This window comes from Aquarana catesbeiana, linkage group LG07 (assembly GCF_042186555.1).
Source record: "Aquarana catesbeiana isolate 2022-GZ linkage group LG07, ASM4218655v1, whole genome shotgun sequence".
Classification (NCBI taxonomy): Eukaryota; Metazoa; Chordata; class Amphibia; order Anura; family Ranidae; genus Aquarana; species Aquarana catesbeiana.
This window is the reverse complement of record NC_133330.1, coordinates 71,525,749-71,539,065: the sequence shown is the minus strand read 5'-3', so window position 1 is coordinate 71,539,065 and position 13,317 is coordinate 71,525,749. Positions and strand designations below refer to the sequence as shown.

Genomic DNA, 13,317 nt, shown 5'->3' with positions numbered 1-13,317 from the left:
GGAATTCAATAGAATGCTTGTCCTCTTTGGACGATTTACCTTCACCTTTTGCTCTGGTGATTTCCAAATCACTTTTAACAAGTGCCAAAGGAGAATGATAAACTCTAAAGAGAAGGCTGTGCACCTGTCTAGAGGCAGCATCAGAAATCAGCCTCCACTTTAGAAATAGTGCAAATGGTCTTAGATTTATTGGGTATTATTCATTTTGATTGTACTTAAAGCGTTTGTTACCCCAACTCTTTATATTCCTCATATGTGTCTGCTGTACCATGTACTTGAAAGTCTCCTGTCCTCTTTGTATTGCTTCCTTTATGCAAAATCCCTGGTGTACCTGCTAATCCCCTTGCTTTCCTATTAAAAAAACTGCCCACACTAAGCAGTAGAACACATCGTGGTCAGTTTTCTAGCTGTAAAAGAGGGTAAAGAAGGGAAGCGCCACCTGAGTGCAGTATTAGTGAATACTTTTAATGACACAAAGTTTAAAAACACTTACAAAAGACATAATTAAAAAGGGCTCATCTGTAGATGGATGATCCTGGTAGGTTCCTGGTGGGGATGATCCTGGTGAGTTCCTCGAGCTCCAGTCTGGGTGTTGTATCAGCAATGTAAGGCTGTTAGAGAAGCTTTTCAGCAGATGGTTCGTCCTGTGGCCATCAGGGGGAGGCTGGGGCCGGCGTGGAGCGCACAGAAGGTGTGCGTGACGTCACGGGCTGTTCAGCAGCTTCCGGCTTCCGGGTACATTCCAAGGGGAGGGCTCGCATGGAGGGAGGATACTAGCTGTGAGGGAGTCTGTGGATAGGCTACTCCTTAAGGCCTATTGAAGGAGTAGCTGCTTCGAGCGCGTAGCCTATCCACAGACTCCCTCACAGCTAGTATCCTCCCTCCATGCGAGCCCTCCCCTTGGAATGTACCCGGAAGCCGGAAGCTGCTGAACAGCCCGTGACGTCACCTTCTGTGCGCTCCACGCCGGCCCCAGCCTCCCCCTGATGGCCACAGGACGAACCATCTGCTGAAAAGCTTCTCTAACAGCCTTACATCGCTGATACAACACCCTGACTGGAGCTCGAGGAACTCACCAGGATCATCCCCACCAGGAACCTACCAGGATCATCCATCTACAGATGAGCCCTTTTTAATTATGTCTTTTGTAAGTGTTTTTAAACTTTGTGTCATTAAAAGTATTCACTAATACTGCACTCAGGTGGCGCTTCCCTTCTTTACCCTCTTTTACATATCACAGAGCCAGCATCTCTGGGGATAGCAGCCGCCTTCTAGATCCATTGCTTCATCAACCTACTTCACACATTGTGAACTGCTACACCTTTTTAACCCCTGGACTGCCAAACCCTTTTTAAACATGTAATCCCATATCCATATGCTTCTAACTGCCAGACCCTCATTAACCCCTGGGCTGCTAACTCTTTAGCCATGGACTATATGCCTGGCCAATCCGATTAATCCTGAATATTGTATACTGTATATGCGCTTGAAGTTATCATTATCTTTATCAGTTTTCTAGCTGTGCTGGGAACTCAGTGTACTTTCCTCCAATGATCAGACCTGTCCTGACACCCCCCGCTGCACAGCAAGTCACTGGCAAGCTCAGTGTGCTGCTGCTTCTCCTCTCCCAGCTCCTATACAACTGAGAACAAAAGGGAATGTGATCATTTATAAACAAGTAGAAAATGTTGACTTTCATTTCTATTTTAAACTGAATGCATTGCTTTACAAGCTGATCGTTAACAATCACTTCAAAGTGGTTGTAAAGTCAAAGAAGGATTACTACCAGCCCCTCTGTTCTACCAAGCTATACTACACAGTGTAAATGTTTGTATAAAATGATGCCGCTAAATACCTTATTTCAGATTGTTTGTGTGGTCACGTAACCTCCGGCCGCTCTCCTCCCCCCGATCTAAGGGCTACAGCGGGAGGGGCTGAGATCCCCATCTGGCATCAGCCGGGTGGTCATGTGACCACTGTGCCGTCTGCTCGGCCCCTCCCGCTGTAGTCTTTAGATAGGGGAAGGAGAGCGGCCGGAGGTCACGTGACTGAACAGAAATTACCTGAAATAAGGCATTTAGTGGCATAATTTTATACAAACATTTACACTGTGTAGTATAGCTTGGTAGAACAGAGGGGCTGGCAGTAATCCTTCTCTGACTTTACTGCCAGCTACTAATAGTGGCAGGAGGGGAGGGGTGGGGAAGAGATCTATCACGCACAGGATCTGACAGGCAGGGAGGGAGGGAGGGGGAGAGAGAGAGCAGAGCAGTGGGATGATGGAGGCACATAACCTGACCAGGGTATAATGGATCAGCAGTCATGATTACTACGGTCAATTCACATAGGGGGACACAGGAACAGGCAGGATCAACCAGGGTTTTTTATTACAGAATAGAAAGGGACAGAATAGACAGCACAGAATCTCTTTTTTTTAGGGTTACAACCTCTTTAATCAATAATCAGTCAACAATTTTATAAAAGTAGGTTTACCCCTATAAAGCAAACGTGTGGGCATATTTGATTATGTTTTTTTGTGTTTGTTAGAAGTTTTACTTTAAAAGAGATGTTTTTTTTTTTTTTTTAAGAATCATACCTAGGTGGATGCAGCATCGGTACGTGGGCCAAACCCGACTTCATTATTGCGATTTTGCCCGAGCCTGGACCAGCTCATGGGGAATGAAAAGACATTAAGGACATTCCAGGTTAAGTGGTGGAAGAGAGATATTTATCACCCAGAATTTGGATTGGGGTAATTGTAGGCTCCAGGGAAGCCTGGTGAAGAAAAGTGGATAGTATCCCTTTTAAGTGGAAGAAAACCCTAACTGTAACTATTCTTAAAAAGGCAGGCTAAGAAGGAAGAGGAAAGAAGGAACATTTTTAAGAATAGTTCTTCTGTTGGGTCTGGGGTACAGATTTGGTGGGTCTGCAGCATGGCTGATCTAGCCCATAAGGCTACTTACTAGGATACCTGACTTATAGGAGGACTGGGAAGCCTCACAAGAAGAGGCGGTGCAATGGATTTTAAAACTCTGTGGATGCTGAACTGACGGACTGTTTTTCCGTGCGAGAGCTCTTGGAGGATCCACCTATCACACTGTAAGTTGTTTGGTCTGAGCAAAAGTCTACTATATAGACTCTGATTTACTGTTGAAGTGAAGAAGTTTTTGGTAATTTGGTTCAGGAAAGTAAATGGAACAAGTGATCCCTCAAAGAGACTGTGTTGTAAAGCTACCATCTGAGTGTAACACACATTAATACCACCATAAATGAGTTTTTCTAATTACTAACCTCTGTCATTGAGGAGAATTTTCTCCTGGTCTGGAGAGATTACTACAGGATCGGAGGTATCTGTAAAATGTAAAAAGTACTTATGAAAGCAGAGCCATCAAAAACTTTATGCATCTATTAAATTTCCTGACATGCTACAAGTAGTACATTTTTTTATGGCTAAAAAGCAGTACTATAGCCCCACCGAAGGGATAGTGACCAGGAAAACAGGATTGAGCTGTGCCTGAGAGGAGCATCCTTGAACAATGATACTGTCCATGTGCTACAAGTAGGAGGAGAGCAGTGATAGCTCTGTTCAGTAGGAGGAGGACAGTGATAGCTCTGTTTAGTAGGAGGAGGACAGTGATAGCTCTGTTCAGTAGGAGGAGAGCAGTGATAGCTCTGTTCAGTAGGAGGACGACAGTAATAGCTCTGTTTAGTAGGAGGAGGGCAGTAATAGCTCTGTTCAGTAGGAGGAAGGCAGTGATAGCTCTGTTCAGTAGGAGGAAGGCAGTGATAGCTCTGTTCAGTAGGAGGTGGACAGTGATAGCTCTGTTCAGCAGGTGGACGACAGTGATAGCTCTGTTCTGTAGGGGGACGACAGTGATAGCTCTGTTCAGTAGGAGGAGGACAGTGATAGCTCTGTTCAGTAGGAGGAGGACAGCGATAGCTCTGATCAGTAGGAGGAGGACAGCGATAGCTCTGATCAGTAGGAGGAGGACAGTGATAGCTCTGTTCAGTAGGAGGAGGACAGTGATAGCTCTGTTCAGTAGGAGGAGGACAGCGATAGCTCTGATCAGTAGGAGGAGGACAGCGATAGCTCTGATCAGTAGGAGGAGGACAGCGATAGCTCTGATCAGTAGGAGGACAGTGATAGCTCTGTTCAGTAGGAGGAGGACAGTGATAGCTCTGTTCAGTAGGAGGAAGGCAGTGATAGCTCGGTTCAGTAGTAGGAAGGCAGCGATAGCTCTGATCAGTAGGAGGAGGACAGCGATAGCTCTGATCAGTAGGAGGACAGTGATAGCTCTGTTCAGTAGGAGGAGGACAGTGATAGCTCTGTTCAGTAGGAGGAAGGCAGTGATAGCTCGGTTCAGTAGGAGGAGGGCAGTGATAGCTCTGTTTAGTAGGAGGAGGGCAGTGATAGCTCTGTTCAGTAGGAGGACGACAGCGATAGCTCTGTTCAGTAGGAGGAGGGCAGTGATAGCTCTGTGCAGTAGGAGGGCAGTGATAGCTCTGTTCAGGAGGAGGAGGGCAGTGATAGCTCTGTTCAGTAGGAGGATGGCAGTGATAGCTCTGTTCAATGTAGTGTTCTAGCAGGATGAGGCATAGTGGGGGGGGTGGGGGGCTGATAATCTGATAATATTTTTTACTCTGGCATGTCAAAATATCAGTGGTAGCATCAGGGAAGAGGGTGGGGGAAAGTCAGGAGGCAGTCTAAATTGGAAAACTCCAATTCCTTCAACAGCAGATATTACATTTTACAACATACCATATTGTAATGTATTTTAATTAAAATTACTTTCCCAATAGTATATGAAAATTCAAAGAATGATTATGTTCCTGTCTGATGCAACTGACTTACTTGTTCCAGAAGTCTGCAGACCTCAAAGTAAAGTGTCAGCTATCCCCAGCACTGTCTTTAGATAAACTCTCTGTCCCCCATCCCATAATTATCTAAGAATCACAGGGCTTCCAGGTATGTTGAACACATTTATCAACACCCCCTGCCATTCTACCATGTATTGCTCCAGTGGCCAATCACCAAGCTCAAGTTATGTCACATGCAGGAAAGAGACTTGTGTAACAGCGTTTAAGAGGATAAAAAAAATTCTGAGTGTCTTAGAAATTGGGGCTGTGGGCAAGAGTGATAACAGTGAGTTAAAGCAAGTGAAGGATGAAAGAGTATCTGTACTACAGATAAGGGGAAGCTATTTTTATGACAGGTTCTTAGATTTAACACATACACACAAACCTACAGCTTAAAGTGATATTAAAGGCAGACTTTTTTTAAATAACTTATCAGCTCTGTGCATTGGTTTTGCATAGAGCAGCCCCCGATCCTCCTCTTCCCTGCCCCCCCCCCCCCCAACGGCGCTCCTGGCCCCTGCCTCCTGCTGAGTGCCCTCATAGCAGACAGCTTGCTATGGGAGCACCTGAGCAGGCTCGCTCCTGAGCCACTGCTCCTTGTGGCCCGCCCCCGCCCTGCTCTCTCTTTATTGGATCACTGGCTGTGATTGACAGTCTCAGCTAATGAGGAGGAAGAGATCTGCTTTCATGCACATGGCTGGATTGAGATGAGGCTCAAGTATTAGGGGGGCTTCTGCACACAGCAGTTTTTTTTTTACCTCCATGTATAGAAAGAGAGCCTTTACAACCACTTTAAAGTGGGTACACTCAGGTCAAAATTTGACAAGTTCAGCAGGCACTGGCTGAATTGTGATCTGTGCGTGGTCCTCCTTGTTTGTCAGAAGTTGATCGCATCGACTTCTGTAGAAAAGGACTGTTGGAAAACTTTCATTCAATCAGCGGCTGCAGCGCTAATCAGTATATTCTGACAGCAGAGTAGTCAGAATACAAAAGCACAGTGGGGAAGATTCTTCCATCCACCTTGCTTGTGTGGTTGGGGGAATTTGTTCGTTTATTTTTCATTTGACCTACTAGCTGAACCAAAAATCCACATAAGCATGTAAACTCAGCTTTAGTTTAACTCTTCTTTCACTCTTCCTTCTCTTCTTATTTACAAAGAAACAGAACAACTTAACATAGTTCAGCTTATACACAGAGAAATCCTCTTAAACGTACTCAGGCTGCTTCTACTTGGCAATGAGGCATAAACCTTGTCTGCATTGTTCTTTAAAGCCCTGTAGAACTCCTGACATTCTCGTTCCCCTTTTTTCTGGAGATGCTTCAACAGGTCAACCAGCCGGGTACGCACAGGAATTTTCAGACTTCTAAACTGTAAATAAGAAAAATTAGATTTGCCAGACAGCTATTCATAGACATACTAACCCTTTCCGTCTGACAACAATGACACGTTATAGTTTTCTAAGATTTGAAAAGATGTTTTTTAAACTTAGCATTATTGCACCGATCACAAAGTTTTAGGCACATTGGGGTATATCATCACTCTAATGCCCCGTACACACAATCGGATTTTCCGACAACAAATGTTGGATGTGAGCTTGTTGGCGGAAAGTCCGACCGTGTGTATACTCTAGGGCAGGGGTCTCAAACTCAAATTGCCAGAGGGCCACGTGGGGGCCGCATGCAAACGTTCAAAACTTCAAAAAACAATAAACTATACCAGCAATAATATACTATACCCAGCACTGGTGTCAGCAAACGTATTATTAACCCCCAGCACTGGTGTCAGCAAACGCATTATTAACCCCCAGCACTGGTGTCAGCAAACACATTATTAACCCCCAGCACTGGTGTCAGCAAACACATTATTAACCCCCAACACTGGTGTCAGCAAACGCATTATTAACCCCCAGCACTGGTGTCAGCAAACGCATTATTAACCCCCAGCACTGGTGTCAGCAAACGCATTATTAACCCCCAGCACTGGTGTCAGCAAACGCATTATTAACCCCCAGCACTGGTGTCAGCAAACACATTATTAACCCCCAGCACTGGTGTCAGCAAACGCATTATTAACCCCCAACACTGGTGTCAGCAAATGTATTATTAACCCCCTGCATTAACCCCCACACTGCACAAATCCCCCCACACTCCATAAAATACCCCCCCACACTGCACACATTTCTACCCCAGTCACCCCACTCTGCCTCCTGAGTCCTCTCCTCCTGGTTTCCACACACGCCTAGTGACAGGGGACCCAGAGAACACAATCTCCCGCCCTGAGGTCAGTGCCTAGGTGGGCGGGGCGATGGGCGGATCCTTCCTCCGCTCTGTTCTCTCTCTGGGCTGCAGCAGCGTGCAGCGGAGAGGACAGAGCAGATGGAGACGTAAAGCTCTTCGGCACCTGCGGTGCAATGCAAAAAAGACGTCCTGGATCGGCCCTGCCTGCGGGCCATTTTTAACTGGTCCGCGGGCCGCAAATGGCCTGCGGGCCGGTACTTTGATACCCCTGCTCTAGGGAAAGGGATATCACCGCTCCAGGCAGATCAAATTTTAATGGACCTCTCCTCTGAATTAGAAGCCACAGGTGCTGACAATGCGTATAGCAATGAGGATGAGAAAAATTCTGGACATGCACTCCAAAAATTTGCCTTTATTTGTAGAAAATATGATCAAAAATACATTCCACAGCAGAACGGACAGAAGAGCTGACGTGTTTCACACTATCAAACAAACAGTGCTTAATCATAGCTCATCATAGCATGTGTATGCTCTATTGGACATTTAGTAATATAAAAAGGTAATGTGGCGCTTACTAAAAGAGCAAATAATTATGACGTAACAATCAATAATAATAATAATTCTTTGGAAGTTCCAAAGGGATAAATCCAAATGAATGATGCGTCCTTAAATAATCTCTCATCAGAATTGTATAGCCAGAAATTAACAAACCAATGCTATAACAATTAATGAATAACTTCCCTCCAAGCAATAATTAATGTCCACAAAAATGAATAATAAAGAAAGCTAGCCACTCCCAGACAAATACCAATTCAATGTTGCGTCTAGGCCATAGCAGTGGAATAATAATGGAGTAAAAGATCACGGCATCGACAACATATAACTAATGCAAAAATACAAGTGCAAATAAATAATCATAAATGTAGCAAAAGATAATGCAAAAAAAATATTAAAATAAATAATAACACTTACTAAAAAATAAAAAATCCTGAAAAAAATCCAAGTGCAATTAGGCAATCTGTGCAAAATAGCAATATAAAAAAATCCAAGTGGAAATAAGCAATCTGTGCAAAGTTAATTGTGCAAAAACTACAATAGTGCAAATAAACAATCTGTGCAAATGTAGCAAAAAAGTGCAACAATAAATAAATTGTGCCGAAAATGTGCAAACAACCAATATGCAGAAAACTAACAATATAATGTCTAAGATATTCCAATGGAGTTCCCAAAAGTTATAATAATAATCAGATAAAAATTTGTGAATAAATATAAAAAAAATTGTGAATAAAAAAGTTCCATACACAGTGCAATCCAATTGCGACAATCTCTTCTATCTCAAATGTGAGATACAGTTCATCAAATAAACGAGTGACACCGTCCAGCCAATTTCCAATGTGCATGGTAATATTTCCCCCAGCCTCTCCCCTCATATAAGAGAACAATGAGCCTTACTGACTGATCCACACTGGCTGATCCATTCCCGGGCTCCCTCGGTGACACCGCTCCTCTGGATCTCTTTTTATACTGTGCCAGATCTATCTCCAGAGCATTACAGACTCTCAGCCAAATCCCGTCAAGTACCGTTCAGTATGATGAAAAGGAAAGTGAGGACTCCATGGTGTAGTAGTTAGAACAACAATTTTAATAAAAGGTAATACACTTACAGTTAATAAGATAAAAGACAGCGTGTATCATATATTGTTCCCGAACTTGGCCGCGACCGGAAATGAATGTCACCCGACTCTCTTCCCTGATGCGTTGCAGAGTGGTTGTATATTAGTACCATTGGGACACAATGTGGAATTCGACTTGAATTGTTTTATTTCTAAATTATCGATCTTGGATTCACCCTGCCTTATTCTTAATAATTTTTTTATTATTTGTTTTTATTCATTTCTCAATCAACTTGAATAGTTCCATTCCATTCACTCTCCTTATTGCTAAAATATTTTTACCTCTTTTAATTTAAACACTCCAGGGAATTTATGACATTTTTTAATTGTATTTTGACACATTTTTTATTTATTTGCCCAGTAAATGGAGTTTCTTAACTTGCACTTTTTAAGACTGCAATTTCTTGACACATCCACTAGATGTCATGTTTCTACCATCAGCAGCTATCGCTTTATGCACTAGATGTCAGTTTAGTTGTTTCAACTCATAAGAGCTATTATGGATTTGTCCACTGATGGTGCTGTGTAATTAACTATTGCGGTTGGACTTTAGTATTGTTTTTAAAATGTTTCTTTTTTCTTTTCCGTTTTTTCTTATTTCTGAATATTATATGGATGTTATTGCAGGAATGTATCAAAGATAGGATTATTTATATAGTGAGGGTTACTATGACAAACGCTCTGCTATATTAGTCACTTCCCTGCACCCAACTCTATACCCTTTGAAAAAGTCACGTGATCAGTGACGCAACGCGTCAGTTAAGAGAGAGTCGGGTGACGTTCATTTCCGGACGTGGCCGAGATCGGGAACAGTATATGATACACGCTGTCTTTTATCTTATTAACTGTATGTGCATTACCTTTTATTAAATTTGTTGTTCTAACTACTACACCATTGAGTCCTCACTTTCCTTTTCATCATATTGAACGGTACTTGACAGGATTTGGCTGAGAGTCTGTAAGATCTGACACAGTATAAAAAGAAATCCAGAGGAGCGGTGTCGCCGAGGGAGCCCAGGAACAGCCAGTGTGGATCAGTCAGTAAGGCTCGCTGTTCTCTTATATGAGGTGAGAGGCTGGGGGAAATATTACCACGCACATTGGAGATTGGCTGGATGGTGTCACTCGTTTATTTGATGAACTGTATCTCACATTTGAAGAGACTGTCACAATTGGATTGCACTGTGTATGGGACTTTTTTTTTCACAATTTTTTATCTAATGATTATTATAACTTTTGGGCACTACATTAGAATATCTTGGACATTATATTGTTAGTTTCAGCATATTTGTTTATTGTTGCACTTTTTTGCTACATTTGCACAGATTGTTTATTTGCACTATTGTAGTTTTTGCACAATTAACTTTGCACAGATTGCTAATTTGCACTTGGATTTTTTTTATATTGCTATTTTGCACAGATTGTCTAATTGCACTTGGATTTTTTCAGGATTTTTTTCAGGATTTTTTAGTAAGTGTTATTTATTTTAATAACTTTTTTTTTTTGCATTATCTTTTGCTACATTTTTGATTATTTATTTGCACTTGTATTTTTGCATTAGTTATGTTGTTGATGCCGTGATCTTTTACTCAATTATTATTCTACTGCTATGGCCTAGACGCAACATTGAATTGGTATTTGTCTGGGAGTGGCTAGCTTTCTTTATTATTCATTTTTGTGGACATTAATTATTGCTTGGAGGGCGGTTATTTATTAATTGTTATAGCATTGGTTTGTTAATTTCTGGCTTTACAATTCTGATGAGAGATTAATTTAAAGACGCATCATTCATTTGGATTTATCCCTTTGGAACTTCCAAAGAATTATTATTATTATTGATTATTACGTCATAATTATTTGCTCTTTTAGTAAGCGCCACATTACCTTTTTATTTAGTGTGAGAACACCCTTATGTTGGCAGCTACTCGGTTAGGTTTTATTTTTCCCTGTGGTTTGCGCATTAGTTCCCCCCTTCTTTATACTCTATTGGACATTTGTTGGCGGACTTTACGCCAACAAATGTTGGCTAGCAGGTTCTCAAATTTTCCCCCAACAAATGTTTGTTGTTGGACTTTCCGATCGTGTGTACACAAGTCCGTCGGACAAAAGTCCACCCATGCTCAGAATCAAGTATGAGCCGGAAGTGCTCGGTCTTGTAAAACTAGCGTTCGTAATGGAGATATCACATACAGCACCACGTTCATTGGCCAACATTTGTGTGACCGTGTATATGCAAGACAAGTTGGAGCCAACATCCTTCGAACAAAAATCCACGGTTTTGCTGTCGGAAAGTCTGATCGTGTGTAGGGTGCATAGTTGAGAATATATGAATGCCTAGGTAGACGAAGTAAGCAGGCAATTTTGTAATTCAGAAAAGTTGCCCAATACCGACTAGTTTGGCTGAACCATTCACCTCCATTCACCTCATTTGTGTAAATGGAAGAATGTGTTAGTATATTTTTTGTTCAGCCCCTTGGCTGAGCAAGACAAAACTAACCGTGCATGCCCAGCTTTACTTGCAGACAGACCTCAAAGCTCATGTAGGACTAAAGCTTTCTTCAAACCTGGCATGGTGGCCTGTGTGCCAACATCTTATGTTAGTGGTTGACCTGGGGCAGGGGATTGAGGGCACCCCTTGACTGTAAAGCTGGTCATACACTATACAAATCTGTGATAGTTTGGAAGCTTGCAACCACAACGGCTTCCTGTTTTCTAACACCTAACGGCTTGTTCATACTATATTCAGTGACCTGCAAATAAATGTGGGCAAGTCACCACTATAGCACCGCTAGAGCACATAGAAAACAATTCTATGTGCCCCGTTCCTGCCACAACACTGATGTGATATGTGTTGTGTGTCGGCATTTTTCTGTACCACACTGGATGGCACTGTCACGATTTGACACTTTAAATAAAAAAATAATGATATATATTATTGCAGAGGTCTGACACTTCCCCTGCGACCCCTCAGACCTATAGCTCTCCTCTGCAATTAGAAAAGCTTATGCTCCCTATTGATTAGAGAGCTCTAACTCTGTCTTAGCAGTGGCTGTGTTACACCTCTGCAGAGAGATCGATGCTTTCACATAGAGAACAAAGGTCCATCTCTGCAGAGCATGCTGGCAGGAATAGGCTTTTCTACTCAGGCTGTGAGTGCTTTCTGAAGAAACGGTTTTGATGCTTAGAATGTATTTCGATAATTTAAAAAGTTTGAGCTTAATTTAGAGGATAATATTTCTGTGTGAAAAAAGAGAACTGTTAATAGTAATAGTACCTTTTCAGCTTCCTTGTTTGACAGAACCTGAGGATAGACACGATTCAGCTGCAAAATAATCTTGTCCACAATCCGCTCAGTCAGTTGCCTGTTGCTCATCAGAAAAGGCGTGTCCTGATGTAGCCGGTCACAATATAAAATGTCTGAAAGTAAACATTATATTTTGAATTAGTAGTCCAGTCTCCAGTTTCTTCCAAAATGTGAATGAGCTGGAATTCTGAAATAGGCATTGTATATGAAATGTATATATTTCAAATGTCCTTCCTACCAAAATCATTTTTTATTCTGTTCATACAGGTTTGTGATCCAGGCACCCTCATTCAGATGGCTGTGAGAACTAGCATCAAAAGCTTTAAGGGGGCTTTAAATTCAGAAAAACATCATAACGTGATTTTCCCTCGCAGGAGTATTCAGCATTTCCATCAAAACAAACGAACATTCAGATTTCTGGCCTTAACTCTGGTCCCACAGACCATTAAAAAACAAAATCTCCTGTGCTCAAAGGTGATGTAATGGTGCCCATGATGGCTCCAGGTAACTGCACAGGCCCTGCTGCCCCAAGGGTTGGAGGGAACCCAATGGAAACACTAGAAAAAAAAAAAAAACGAAAAGAGGGCGCACCAACCTTGTGCAATACCCAAGTAATATTTATTTGTATAAAAAGAAAAAGAAAGATATACTCACAAACAAATCAATCATAGAAACCTTGGAGTCCATTGTGGGCTCAAATGATTGGCTCAGAGGACGAGTGGATATCTCCCCTCGAAATGCGTCAGCCACCTGGAAGGTCCTCCGGCGTGCTGGATGCGATCTTAGTGACCTGGTTGCTTTGTGTCCATTGTGGACTCAGAAATGTTATTATGATTGATTTGAGTATATCTCTTTACATTTTATACAAACTAAGCATTACTTGGGTAATGCGCAAGGTTGGTGCGCACTCTTGATTTTTTCTACAGACCATTACACAGTACCACCCCTTGACCCATAAACTTGGCAGCCCCTTGCTGCTCTGGCTCCTACCTCTCTCCCAGGTGGAGCCGGCCTGACTCCTGGGAAAAGACCTTCTCTGTCTGCTGGGGTGGAGCCCGGAAACATGGTCAGGTCTCTACAAAAAGAACTTCACAAAATCTGGACCCAGGACTGGAGACTTCATCCCACCCAGAGCTCTTAGAAATCCCTGGACTCCAGGTCCCAAAGCTAATTTTTCTAAACAATGAGGAAACTGAAAAGACAGTTTCCTCTTAATTGAGCAAACCCACTGGAGCGCCTCAACTC

At 42.5% G+C, this 13,317-nt stretch overlaps 1 protein-coding gene across 5 annotated transcripts in view; it reads right to left on the bottom strand.

The window, feature by feature from the left end:
* CARD19 (caspase recruitment domain family member 19) overlaps positions 1–13,317 on the bottom strand; it is a 64,436-nt gene that overhangs the window by 13,718 nt on the left and 37,401 nt on the right. For all 5 annotated transcript variants that reach the window (XR_012235248.1, XM_073592320.1, XM_073592321.1 and 2 more), the window contains 3 exons: positions 12,043–12,185; positions 6,073–6,226; positions 3,292–3,351 (listed from right to left, as the gene is read on the bottom strand). Coding sequence is in view for 4 of the 5 variants with exons in the window: in XM_073592320.1 (XP_073448421.1) it covers positions 3,292–3,351; positions 6,073–6,226; positions 12,043–12,185 (357 nt within the window). In the remaining variant the exon portion in view is untranslated. The remainder of the gene's footprint in view (positions 1–3,291; positions 3,352–6,072; positions 6,227–12,042; positions 12,186–13,317) is intronic.